The 13,348-nt window shown below is 54.8% G+C and overlaps 1 protein-coding gene across 2 annotated transcripts; it reads right to left on the reverse strand.

Annotated features, from left to right (window-relative positions):
• Window positions 1-1,442: 1,442 nt before the first annotated feature.
• DPH1 (diphthamide biosynthesis 1) lies at window positions 1,443-10,990 on the reverse strand. Of its 2 annotated transcripts, XM_069483490.1 has the most exons (13): window positions 10,921-10,990; window positions 8,787-8,939; window positions 8,600-8,663; window positions 6,900-7,021; window positions 6,304-6,461; window positions 6,028-6,149; window positions 4,354-4,422; window positions 3,799-3,955; window positions 3,574-3,674; window positions 2,980-3,058; window positions 2,522-2,662; window positions 2,239-2,346; window positions 1,443-1,507 (listed from the first exon to the last, which is right to left on the reverse strand). In XM_069483490.1, the coding sequence occupies exons 1-12, from the start codon at window positions 10,979-10,981 to the stop codon at window positions 2,257-2,259; spliced, it is 1,317 nt and encodes a 438-aa protein (XP_069339591.1). In that variant the 5' UTR covers window positions 10,982-10,990; the 3' UTR covers window positions 1,443-1,507; window positions 2,239-2,256. The 2 variants fall into 2 exon arrangements, with proteins under 2 accessions (XP_069339591.1, XP_069339590.1); XM_069483489.1 differs by lacking the exon at window positions 10,921-10,990 and having other exon boundaries at window positions 6,337-6,461; window positions 8,787-8,837.
• Window positions 10,991-13,348: the final 2,358 nt, after the last annotated feature.

The following is a 13,348-nucleotide window of genomic DNA, read 5'->3' on the forward strand; positions in this document are numbered from 1 at the left end:
AGCAAGGGAGAACCACCCCCCACCCCTCCCAACAAACACACTTTCTGTTGTAAAGATTCTAAACCCTGTAAACTAGGCTTCTGTCTGGGTGGGTAATTCCAGTTTTTTATCTTGGACAGCTTCTCTCTGTAGCTAGGAACCTAGAACGTTGGGAAATAATTTAAGAGTTAGTCTGGTTATCAGGACAGGCTGGAGTACTTGTGCTGCATCCCCTAACTCTAGTTCCTGTTCAGTTACTTAGCTCCCTGACAACTGTGGGTGAAGGCAAGACAGGACTTTTGACCTTTCATTAAAGGAACAGGCTTCTTGTCTTGTAGAATCAGGAAACAAGTCAGAAAGCAGGGATGGGTGAAGTGGTGCTGGAAGTGGGAGGAAAATGACAAGTGTGGGCAATCATTAAAGTGTCTAGGAACAACTAGTTGCACTTCTCAAGAGCAAACCAGCTGGGCTGCTTAGGCCTTGGCTATAGTTACTACAGAGCAGCATCAATCTCAGAAACCCTGCAGATGGGGTCAAGTTAAGAAGAGGCACCAAGGCCTCCTTTGCTTCCGTTTGGGACATAAAATTTCCACCAAAAATGTTTGAGTGTATATGTTCACATCTGCGTGAGCTTGTCCTGGGCCCCACAACTGGAGACACCTCCCTGCTTGGAGCTGCCCGGGAGGCTGTGTGGACCAGGAAAAAGATGCTCAAAATCCAAATCACCACTTTATTGTGTAGCAATCACAGGGGTGCCAGTCCCTACTTTTCCCATGTAATCTTCCTCTCATCCATGGCTTTTTCATGTTTGAGTATCAGAAGTCACGGGCAAAGTCCAGTAAGGCCTTCTGCTACCCTTTTCTCAAATACAGGACAATGCTCACATAATTTGAGTCCTGAGAATTAATAGCTGTCTCTTAGCTGGTTGTGGTGAGGAGCATGAAAAGCAGTGGAGGTGCCAGGAGAATGCATAGATTACAGAGGCTGCCCCAAGGGGAGATGGACGGGTAGAGACATTTGTTGATCTTTCACTCTGCAAACTGGTCCAAGAACTTGAGGTAGGCCTGGCGCTGGAGTGCAGACGCTGGAATGAAGTGGCCACCAGAGTGGGTGAGGGTGATGGCTCCAAGGAATCGGCTCGCCAGTTGCATACTCTCATGAGAAGGGATGACTCGGTCAGTGTCCCCAAAAACATGGAGTGAAGGCAGTGACAAGGGGCTCTGCAGGATGGGTTCTTTGAGGCCAAGGCCCCGAGGACAGAAACCAGATACCAGGATGATAAATCTCGGTAAGGGGAAGCGGAGATCTCCCGCCTGACCCAGAGCACACACAAGGGCTGCGAGTGCAGCACCCTGGCTGAAACCAAGGAGCCCATCAAAAGGCCCCAGCTTGTTCAGTGCCTGTGCCACCGTTCCCAGGGCCTCCTCCAGACCCCTGCACACTGTGGGCTCTTCCAGTGCGGAGAAAACGTCTGCGTCCTGCTCTGAAAACCACCAGCCTCGAGGCTGCTCCTCCGAAGGGCAGGGCCCTACAGCGAGATAGGAGAAGAGAACGGGATCAGGGCAAGGGGAACTTCAGGGGGAAAGAAATGACAAGAGGAGGGAGGGTTTGGGGATGACAGAGAGGGAAAAGAGAGGGAACTGAGGGGAGAAAGGCCAGGGGAAATGTGGTGGGAAATAAATGGACCGGCATGAATTGGAGATAGGGAAGACGGATGAAGGTGGAAACCTGAAAGGGCAAGGGGCAGTTTGAGCGAGGGAGGCTGGGATAGGGGAAATGAGGGGTGTGGGCTGGGTGGAAGGAATGAGGAGAGGGTACAAGGCGGGGGTATGCTGAGGGGTCTTGAGGGAACAAGGCAGAAGAAGATAGTGAGTGCATTTCCGGAGAAGGACTCATCTCACCGGAGTCTGGGCCGGCACCCTCGGGGCCCGCCGCGTGGGGAACGGGGTGCGGGCCACTGAGGCACACGAGCTCGGCGCGGCCCCGCAGCGCCTTTCTCAGCGCCCCAGTCTTCTCGCGGAAGCCCAGTTCGCTCTGCCGAAAGCCCGCCAGGCACAAAACCCGCAGGGGCCGCTTAGCGGCCATGGTGCCGGGCAGTGCGCCACAGAGACACCGGAAGTGACCTTTCCCCGAGCGGAAGTAGAATTACGTTAGGGGAGGAACCAAGAGCCGACACCACTCTGAAGGCGGGCCTCGGAGCGAGAGGGCGTCCCCATGACAACGGGGAGGGGTGGGACGCGGCCCGAGCTGGGTGGGTACCTGGAACCCCGGAGCGTCTCAAGGAGCGAGCGGCGCCACCTTCTCGTCTCTGCAGCTGCAACCCTCGCTAGCCGCGGCTGGAGAGGGGCACGTGGACCCCTCCTGCACCTGAGGTCGCAGATTTTGGTCAGGGTCTCGCTTCTGCAACATCCTCCGATCCGCTCCCGTGCATTTCCCGTCGCAGTCGCAGGGCGGCGGCCTCGGCTCATGTCGCCAGGGAGGCGGCCCGAGCCAGGGCGGTGCCCAGGGCTGTCCCTCCGCCCTCCTGGAAGTCCCCGCCTACCTTCCCCAGCACTAGCCGGCCCCGGGCCTGGGGAGGCCGGTCCCGCCCATGGTTCACAGTCCAGGGCCCCAAGGAGCTGCCGGCATAGAAGTCCATTGGGTAGGGCTGCTGCCACGAAATGTCCCTCAGGGCCACAGCCGCCTAGGGGAAGAAAACAGGACAATAACATTTATCAACATTTTTCTGCGCCTGGATTATTGAATAGTCACAATGGCCTATGAAGAATATATTATCCCCATACCACACAAGGGAAATGTGTGGCCCAGAGAGGTTAAGGGACTTGTCCAAGGCCACACAGCTAGGGAGTGGCTCCGCTGGGGGATTCAAGACAGTCTGACCAGAACCTATGAAGATAACTTACATGCTACCCACCCACCTCACTCTACTTCAGACGCCTTCCTTGAGAAAACGGTACAAAACCCACTCTCTCCGGGAGATTTCCAAAAACTTGGTGTTACCTCATAAGGTGTCAGCAGTGGCTTAGGAAAGGCTGTGCCCCAGTCAATGGAGAGACGTGGACATGCCACCTGCACCCACCTGGGAAGGAAAGCTAGGTCAGACCCTAGGTGTCCTCCCCTCCTAGACAGCATGCTGAAGACTATGACAGTGTCCCCAACATGCCCATTAATTAATAGAATTTATTAATCCTAAAGTAAAGACTGTCACCTACTGCTGTTTAGAATACTACAGTGTTTCTTGTTTTCTTTTGTTCCTTCCACTATGAACTTGCTAGGGCAGCTCATTTGTGATGGTATCCCCAGAAACAAATGTAGTGCCTCATACAGTGCTGGTGTCAACCACCCCTTGAACTCAATGTCACACAGAACAACAGTGACGTTGCCATTGGCTTTGAGCCCCAAAGCCAGACAAAGCAGGTATGACCCATGGCCAAGGATAACCCCTGCTGAGTAAATGCTCTGTAAACATTAATATTTCATGACTATGGAAGCTATTCCCATCAACTCCAGCCTTCAATATGTGTGGGGCAGGACCCAGCTTCTAAGCTGCTTTAGCCAGAGTCAAAGCTAGGTAGCTACAGTGGGGAAACTTACACATCCACCTCAGGAAGTAGGCTAAGCTTGCTGGGGAAGATCTCAGAGAGCAGCAACCTCACAAAGGGAAGTCCCAAGGCTTGGAGGCGAGATTCCAGGTGCTGTTAGGAGAGGAAGGCAGGTCCCCATGATCAAACAGCCAAAGTTAAATCCCTTGGCCCACTGATTTTTCCGGCTGGTTTCCAGTCAGTCCCCTCCTCCAGAGGCCATCCCGAGCCCTCTGACCTCCAGGATCTTGGGACTGCCCTGGCGGCCCAAAGTGCCCAGAATAAGGCCCCAGGATTTAGCCGAGCGGGCAGTGGCTATGGCTTCTTGGCGAGCAGCCTGCATGCGCTGGTGGTCATAGTGCTCTCTGGACAGGACTTTGCTGTATGGGTCGTACCTGGAAAAGAAGCTGCCAGGGTCACTGTGACAGCCACTCTCAGGACTCCTGCTGAACACACAGCTCCTAACTCAGCTCCTTGGGATCCTGAAACTTCAGGCCCCGTGCAGGTGATTAGGAACAGAGGCAAGAGCAGGGATTGCTACTGGGAAGATCAGTCCCACAGCTGGACCCAGACAAGAGTTGGGGAGGGTTTTAGGACCTCAGTGTGAATCCCAAGGGATGGGTGGACAACAGCAGTCCTGGGCCTAATGCCCAGATCCTGGCCCCAAGTACCTCAGACCCTTAGGGATGGGGACTGTTTAGGGCTGGGGAATGAGGAAGTTTCAGCTGACTGAGGGCCTCAGTGGCAGGGAATCCCACCCCTTGCCAGCCGGTCAGTCCAGCCTAGTCCATACCGGTAAGTGGGGACATGGGGGTTGGCAATCATGACAGACTCCAGATGGAAGCGGCCATCTCCAAGATACCTGCAGGGCATGGAAAGGAGGCTGTAAGTGTGGTGTGAAGCACCAGAAGAGGCACTCGCTGGCTTTTGGAAGTGGGGAGGACTGAGTTTTCAGTCCTGACTGCGCTGCTGACTGTGTATAAACTGGGACAAGCCATCATTTCACCTCTCGGGGTCTTGGGTTTTCTCATGGGTAAAATAAGGAGTTTGAATTGGATGACTGGAAGGTCCCTCTAGTTATGTAATATAGACTCTAAGAACCACCCCACCCCCACCTTCTGGAGGAAGAGTAAAGGAGCAGTCAAGGCCATAGTAAGCCCAGCAGGGGCTCCAGGTATCCTAATTTGGAAGTTGGGGAACAGATTGTCCCTTACCAAGATCAATACAGATCAATACTTGGGAAGTAGTGTTCAGGCTGTCATCTATGCCGTAAATGAGGCTGCAGGGTGTACACTGGCTACTCTTTGCACAAACTAGCTCTTGTGTCGTTACTGAGTTACAACAGCTACTGTTCACTGGGCTTATGCCTTCTCTGTACCAGGCCTGGCCTAAGTATCTGATGTGAATGAGTTCACTCAGTCACTTCTAATAGTCCTCCAAGATATCTACAGTGTCCCCATTTTACAAAAGATACAACTGAGGCTCGGGGATGTTAAGAAACTTGCCCAAAGTTATCCAGCTATTAAGCAATGTAGCTGAGGCTTAACCACCAGGCTTACCAAACATGCCCTAGGAGATGCTATGTATAACAGCACTTTCTCAGGCCATGGAGACCCCAGAGCACAGAATATAATCTGCCTGCGGCAGCTCCTCCTCTCTCTTGGAGACCACACCTCATTGTGATGAATGGCCCCCACTTTTAACTTATACAACAGCTTACACAACACCCAGGGTATCCCTTGCTCCAACACACACCCTGAAGTCCCCAAGAGTAGACATCTATGAGCCCAGAGTTATACAGGCACTGGCACACGGGCATCCCCCTGGGGGAGCAGGACTGCCAGGTCTGGGCTGGGGAAGGCCCTGATGTGGCCTGTCTAGGGGCAGGGGTGTCCTGTGTGGGTGCGGCAAGGCCTGTAGGACCAGCATCCAAAGGCCCAGAGCTAGGACTGAGTCAGGGAGTGCCCCTCCCTCCATCCCTCCCATTAGCTAGGAGTGGGGCTGCTCCCCTCCCCGTCCCAGCCGGGGGAGCTGTGGGCTCTGAGGCTGGCTGCATTCACACAACATTAAGCATTTCCATTACCTAAAATAATTAGGCGGCAGGAGACACGCTGCTTCTGCTTGTTAGCTGTCCGGATGCTAAATTAATGGGGCTGCAGCCTGGGCGTGCCCATCCATCTTCTCCAATTATGTTCCCACCATTTGCAGCCCACCCTCATCCCCCCATCGGGCCCTCTAATTCCTGCCCCCACCCTGGGCATAGCCTCCCGGAGAGTGGACTGAGCACTGGAGAGAGAGACAGTAAGCCTGAAGTCTAGTCCCTGTTCGGTCCCCACCTTGCAGTATGACCTTGGCCAAACAGGTAGGGACTGTTAGACTCCATTTCTCTCCTGTATGATAAACCTCAGGCTCCCTCCCAGGGTACATTTCTTATGTCTCTACGACTTGGCCCCCACTTTTAACTTACACAACAGCCTCCACCTCTTTGGGCAGCCGGGGGGACGTGCAGCCTAGAATCTCCCCAGGGGACAGGGGCTTGCACTGTGGGACACTCACTTGATACTCAGCTTTCAGCTCCTGGGCAGCTGCCTGTAGGGATAATGACGGAAGGGAAGCAAGTGGCTGGGGAAGAAGGGACAGGGCCAGAGGAGTGGCCTGGAGCACCCAGCATGAGGACCCGGGGCGGCCTGGAGAGTGGGTGCTGTCTGCCTCCCGGGATGCTGAGGACCCTCCCTCCACTCACCTGCAAGGTTGACACAAACTGAATGGTGCTGACCAGAGCAAGGACACTGGCTGGGGGAAAGGTGAGGCGGATGGAGTCCAGTAGGTGCGTAGTGTCTATCCGGATGTCCACAAAGACGTACAGCACCCGGAAGTCTTGGGCCGAGGTGTCCATGGGAACTGGAGGAAGGGCAGAGTTCAGGAGACTTTGTTTTGGAAGACAGGAGCAGCAGAGGGCCTGGCCCAGGCTGAGGTCTCTAAGCAGCCAGGACCAGGGGCTTCAGCCTGAGGGTAGAATGAGGAGGTATGGGAGGAGGGGGTCATGGGTCCCCTAGAAGCTCCTTGGTCAGCCTTCTCTGTCACTCGGCCGGGGGGCCCAGCCTGCTCTACCACCAACAGCCTTTCAAACAACCGCATCTGGGACAGCAGCACAGTTGCCAAGGCAACCAAATCCAAAGGCAAGATCCACCTGCAGAGCAGGAAGGCCAAGGCCATCCCAGAAACCAGGAGGGACCTTGTGCTTGCAAGTAGGACAAGAAGGCACCAAGATGGAGAAGATTAGCATGCAGCCTGCCCCCTGCCAGCCCTGCCAGGCCCAGGTGTCCTGGCCCACCATACCCAGGCAGCTGTGGCCATAGTGCACCAGGAAGTCAGCTCCAAGGGCCCTTGCAGTAAAGTCATCCACACAGCAAGCCCCGTAGGTCACATCACCCATCACCATCACTTCGGCCTCTGTGAACCTGTGGGGGCAGGGATCAGGGTGGGGAATAATGGGACAGTGACACAAGGGTGAGGTGGAGATGTCTCAGGGCCCAGCTCCTCTCTCCCTACCTCTCTCAATTCCTTGGGTTGGCAGCTGCCACTTCTGCCAACAAAGAGTAGGAGGGGCACAGCTGCTACCTCCCTCAGCCCTGGCAGCAGCTCCTGGAACTGCTGCTGCACGAGGATGGTCTCTGTAGCACCCTGATTCCTCTGCGCAGGCTCAGACTGCTAGAGGGACCCCCACATCCCAGCCTGGCATATATGGGGTCAAACACAGAGCCCCTCAGAGCAGTGAGCATGCACACACATGCAAAGGTAGCTACTCCCATGCCCCAGCATGGCAGTGTTCGTGAGCATGGATGTGCGGATACATACAGTCTCCCTCTCGCCTGGACCCCCACTACCTCCCCACCCATAGGCAGGGCCCTGGGTGCCCAGGATGGGGGACCCATGTACAGCTCCCCCACAGCACATGGCACCACCCACACGCCTCATGCGTCAGGACGAGTGGGCTCTGGCCAGCACACTGCCATGGGATCTGCTGCCAGGCCTGAATCACTGGGGAACGGGGGTGGGTGGGGAAGACCCAGCACCCCTGAACTCGCCACAGGAATGGAGCAGGAAGACCAGCTCTTATCTGAAAAAGACCCACACCTGGGGCGTAGAGCCTGGCTCAGTGACTGGGATCCCCCCATCCTGCCCCTGTGGGTATGGTGGGGGCTGAGCTGCTGCCAGTCAGCCCCCTCCTCCACCCCCTTCCCCAAATCAGGCTGTGCACAGAAGCAGATTATTCAGCTCCTTAGAATGCAGCCCAGGCGTCTGAGTCAGCCAGAGCACTTAATTTTTTATAGATTAAAATGTATGCAAATTGGCCTGAGCCCCAGAGAGCATCCCCAAGGGGCAGAAGGGTGGGAGCGGGGATGTGAGTCTGTGGCACAGCAGGGGGAGCAGGATGGGGGGAGGGCAGCAGCAGGGAGGTGGGAGGTTCCCAGCATGAGGTGACCTCCCCTTTCTCCTTCCCCTCCTCCCTGTTCCTGTGCTGGTTCCAGATGGCTGAGCACTCACCCCCCTCCCAAGGATGGCTCACTGTATTGAAGAAACTTAGAATGAGGAGGGTAGAGGAACTGAATACCTTCTCCTAGGCACCTCTCTCCCCCTGCCAAACCCATCCTGGCCCTACCCGCCTAAATGCACCGTAGAAAAAAGGTGAAGGTGCCCCCCAGCCAGACCTCTCGGTGACCACTCAGCCCTTTTCAGGGTCAGCTCTGAGAATTCTTAGCTTCCTCCCAGGTCCTACCACCTGGTCTGGGCCTAGCTTTGAAGATACTGGGATTAACTTCTTCCTCTCTCCCAAATTTTTTAGGGGAGAGAGGTTTTATAGGGATCTCAGCAAGTGGGGAGTTTTGTTTTGGGTTTTTCTCTTAATGTGTAACTGGTTGTGGGAGGGGAAGGGGGAAGGCAGAGGTTCAGAAGGAACAAATGATGCCAAGAGGCAGGGCTGGAATGAGCACAGGGAGGGTCTGGCTCAGCTTCCTCTCCAGTGCCCCAGGCCTCACCTTTCCAAGATATCCACAATGGTGCAGGCGAAAAGGAGGAGGCCTTCAGGCATTTGCAAGGCCACTGCAAGACAGAGCAGAGACATGAGAGGTGGAGGGGTAGGAAGAACTGCAGTGGGGACACTGCCCACTGTCTGGGCCAAGCAATCTCTCCACCACCATCCCAGCTCAATGCTTAGGGGCTCACCCTTCTTGGCCTGGGCTTGCTGGATCCTCCAGATGGTCTTGGGGATCTCGAAGTTGTAGTTGGAAGGCAGGACTTGGATAGCTGCCTGCAGCTGGGGGTTGTTCAGGATCTCAGGGGGGATCTGATTGGCCAAGCGGCCCCTAGGGGGCCGACCTAGGAGGAATACAAGGCCTGAGTCAGTGTCTGGCCTAGACAGCAGCTAGATCCAGCTAAGCTGTTAACTCTACCAAGTTTAAGGCTCAGATCCCAGACACCAAGGCAGTTGGCCCAACTTTCTTCCCCACTGAATTCATTCTGAAGGATGGTACATCCAATTAAGCCAGGAAAAAAATCTGCATAATTAAATTCCATGTTGTGAGATTATTGGGAATCAAAGACTTGAGCCCATTATTGGGATATGGGTCACCCCTTGCCTCAGGAGAGTAGGGATGCCACAGGGGAATGAGGAGCAAAGGGGACTGAGTCTGCGTCCACACAACTGCTCCTTGATAGAGAACAGCACTGTGGAAAAGCCAAGAGCCTAGCCAGCCCAGCCAGTCTGGAAAATGTCCCCCTTCCCCACCCCTTGACAACACCTTGAAGTTTTGAGGTTCTAGATAGGAGATCTATAAGCAAACTGTTACACATAATTTAAACTGTTACACTAATTTAAAAGACTGCCCTCTGAGTCCCACTAAGTATTAATTCCCACACTTTTTTCTCTCATCTTTTTTTTTTTTGTTCGAGATAGTGTCCCACTCTACTGCCCAGGCTGGAGTTCAGTGGCATAACTATAGCTCACTGCAACCACCTGCAAGGCCTGGGCTCAGGTGATCCTCCCACCGCCTCCCAAGTAGCTGGGACTACAGGCATACACCACCATGCTGGGCTAATTTTGCCCTCTCCTCATTTAAAAGACAAATAAACACCATTCATTTAACAGACTTAAGAGTTCCTTAGTCCCATCGTTCTTCCTTATTCCTACCCCAGGAAAGATGGAAAGAACACACTCTAGTCAGGACTGTGGACATACAGATAAGGACATAAAAGTGACCTTGCCCTTTAAGGGCTAGCAGTCTGGTGGGGGCAAAAACAGGTATACAAATAATTACAACACCCCAAAGAAAGGAGAAGGCATTGTCGCTCTTTAGCAAGGCTGCAAGCCCTTACTCTGAACTCATCCTACTTCTCACAATTCAGCTTAGTTAAATCCTCAGTTATGTCTTTAGAGCCAGACAGTTCGGGAATGCAAAAAGGCAAGAAATTAATTTATTCACCAAATATTTATTGAGCCTGTATATATGTGCCAGAATTTCTGCTAGGACCCCTCACTATAAGAGGAAGGATCCTCCCGGAACTGAGCCTTCACCCACCGTGTAGAGGTGGGGGTGTAGTGGAGAACTAGCCTGCCTGGCAGGCTGGGGCCCTGAGACCAGGTTTGAATGTTATTATCACTGCTATGGTTTTTGGTCAGTTGTTTCAAAGGCCTTAGGCAACCAGGCCAGCCTCTCTGGGCCCCTCACAGAACCTCCTGAGAGGCCAAGTCCCTAGTGGTCGTTGGTGTGGGAGCCGCTAGCCTTAGCAGCTCAATGTGTTCCTTGGGGCAGTAGGTGCCTCCTCCTTTATCACGTGGCTGTGATCTTCTGTTTACATCAGTATTCCCAGGTACACTGAGACCTCTGAGGGCAGAGACTGTATTCTAATCCCTGTGCCAAGCGCAGGCCTGGCATTCAGTGGGCGCTTAGTTAATGCCTAGGGAATGAAACCATGTGTCTCTTCCCTGAAAGCGCTTCCTGACGGCCCACTTATGAAATGTGGACCGCAACTGGCTTGGCCCCTCCGTCTCTCCCCGTGGGGTCTGTCTTATCCGTCAACCTTCACGCGTCTGTCTGCCGGCCAAGGCAGGACGGTAGCTTCCGATTTGAGGATTACAAAATCCTAGGAGGGGCTGCTCTCAATCGCGCCCTAAGGCTGCAAAAGAAAAGATCGGTCCCCCTGGGCTCCGGTGACAGCGGCCCAGAGAGACTAACAGCGCGGACTTTCGGATCTAGCTGAGAAAGGCGCCGCCACCGCTAAAGGGGACCGGTCTCGTCCCTGACTTGGGGGCCCTATCCCGAGATGTGAGGTCCGGAGGCCGCAGCGTTGCAGCACCCACCTCTGCCAGGGCCGTGTCGGCCGCCCTGCTCCGCTGCCTCGGACACAACCAGCGCCGCCATCACTCGCCCGCCCACGTGGGACCAAAAGACAACGCTGGGAGAACGCGGAGAGCGCAGACATTGCGATCGATCGCCGATCGGTCATCGAGGGGCGGGGATTCTTGCGGGGCGGGGACCATGGAGGAGGAGATAGGGGCGGGGCCATAGTGGGCCCCATCTCCGCTCAGAAGGTCTGGACTCTCGGTATTCCCTAGTGGTTCCCGACTAAGGTGGCTGCGCTCTACCTGCGACCCCGTCCCCCACTGCTCTCTCTGGCCTGGCTTGAGCTTGGCACTCTCGGACCAGTGCTCCCCTATGTGCTGACTCCCTGCACGAGTTGTACAAGCTGAGTCCTGTGATTAGGGACACCCACCAGGCCTTCCTGCAGCTCCCTTCCCAGTCACCCCTCGGTAAGCAGCGGTTGGTCAGCCGGTCACAGAGTGGGCCGCATTCCCTACCTCAGAGGACCCCACTGCCCGGCAGGACAGAACTCAGGGCCCACTAGCCCAGTTCCAAGTTGAGAGTCTTGGTGCAACTTTCCCGAGCTCCCTAGGTCCCCTTATCACCTTTGGAACTGACCAGGTAGCTCCTGTAAAAGGAGCACATAGGAGAAAACTGCCACTCAGAGGAGGGCGGGAGCCTGAGGGTGCTTTCCTGGGAGGGTAGGGGAGCCTAAACCTTCTGGATCCTGTCCAGCCTTTGCCTCCCCTCAGGCCTAGATAGCCTTTCTCCTAATTAGTGTCCTGAGCTCCTGGGACCCCAAAGAGAAGGCAAAGCAGCCAGTGAGACAGCCTTGACCTTTGGAAGAACAAAGTATCTGCAGGACTAGCCTCCAGCAATGTCTGCCCCAGGAAGCAATGGTCCCCCAGGGCTTTTTGCCCACCCACCCCCCAGGCACCATCCTCCTCTCTCTGAGTGGTGCTGTGAGCACAGCTGGCCCTTTAAGGCAGCTCTGTGGCCTCAGGCTCCCCCAGAGGCCCTCCCTGCTTGGAAACCCCTAATTAAGGTGCAGGCAGAAGTGAAAACAAGCAGCCAAGAACAGGCCCTGCCTGGGAGGCTACCCAGGGAGGAGGGATGGCTAAGCAGGCTGGGAGTGAGCAGCCGAGGGAAGGGTCATGACGGGCCAGCGCTCTGCCCTTCAAGCCGCTGGCACTCAGAACATTATAGCTTTGGACAGGAATGGAGCCAATGTGGGTCCCAGGAACACCTCTCTCACCTTGATAAGAGTCCAGCCTGGACTTTTCCATCTCCCCCAGCTTCTCTGGACCCCCTGTGTGTAGGATCTGAATGTAGGGGGCCCAGCCCCTCCCTCTTTGGGACACCAAGGCCACACCTGTGGGAAGCTTTAGCTCTGGCTGCAGCATCGAGTTCCAAGGGGAACGGATTGGCTGTAACGGAACTGTGGCTTCTTTCTAGTATGTGCTCCATCCCTTAGGGCCTTTCCCTCATCAGAAATGGGACCCATTGCTGTGGAGAGTGAGTTGAAAAAAGAAAGAAATGGGACCCATTGATGAGGAAGGTCCCATCCTGTTGTAACATTGCCCTGTAGCCTCTGTGCAGAATGAGCAGCCAGCCCCGGCCCCCATTAGGAAACAGATGATGCCTAGGAGAACTGGACATCAAGAAGAGACAGGAAAGCCAGGCACAGTGGTGCCTGCATGTAGTCCCAGCTACTTGGAAGGCTGAGGGAGGACGATTGCTGGAGCCCAGGACTTCAAGGCTGTAGTACACCATGATTGCACCTGTGAATAGCCACTGCACTCCAGCCTGGGCAACATAGTGAGACCCTATCTCTAAAAAAAAAAAAAAAAAAAAAAAAAAAGAACAGATGTGGGAATGTTTTCAAGACCTTGCACTGCAGGACATTGGGGGCTGCCATTCAGCTTGGGCTTAGGACACCTCCATCTGTCTGGGGGGGGGGTCTCCCTGTCTGAGTTACTCAGCAGTCTGAGTAATTACTGACTGACAAGAAGGCAGGCACAGTGCACCCCCATGGTATACCACAACACCCTCCTACAGTCGCCCCCACCCCCTGGCTGGACTCCAAGGCAGCACCCAGTCCTCCTGAGGCCTGAAATAACTCTGCTTCTCACACTTACGCCCAGCCCCAGCCAACTTTGCCTAAGATGCTGGAGTTTGTGGGCTAGGGGGTCATGGGGAGGCGGCTTGGGGAGGTAGAAGATGGATTAGTCCACATTCAAGCCCTGATTCAGGCCCACCCTTTATCACTGATTTGCTGTGTGACATTGAGCAAGTTGTTCAACCTCTCTGGCCCTCAGCTTACTTATGGAGGGCTTCTGCAGCTCTCAGTGTCACAGAGTTTAGGTCTGGTATCTGCCTGGCAGGGCTCAGGCAGGGTATAGGGTCAGCAGAGTCGTGAAGTTGGTA

The sequence above is a fragment of the Eulemur rufifrons genome, chromosome 9, assembly GCF_041146395.1.
Source record: "Eulemur rufifrons isolate Redbay chromosome 9, OSU_ERuf_1, whole genome shotgun sequence".
Lineage (NCBI taxonomy): Eukaryota > Metazoa > Chordata > Mammalia > Primates > Lemuridae > Eulemur > Eulemur rufifrons.

Excerpts from the sequence above, each read along its gene's own strand:
- DPH1 (XM_069483490.1), bottom strand. The coding sequence starts at position 10,981 with ATGGCGGCGCTGGTTGTGTCCGAGGCAGCGGAGCAGGGCGGCCGACAC. Across the intron at positions 8,664-8,786 it reads GCAAGCCCAGGCCAAGAAGG|TGGCCTTGCAAATGCCTGAA; the intron begins GTGAGCCCCTAA and ends TCTGTCTTGCAG. Across the intron at positions 3,059-3,573 it reads CTACTTCCTGAGGTGGATGT|GTGGGTGCAGGTGGCATGTC; the intron begins GTAAGTTTCCCC and ends TTTCCTTCCCAG.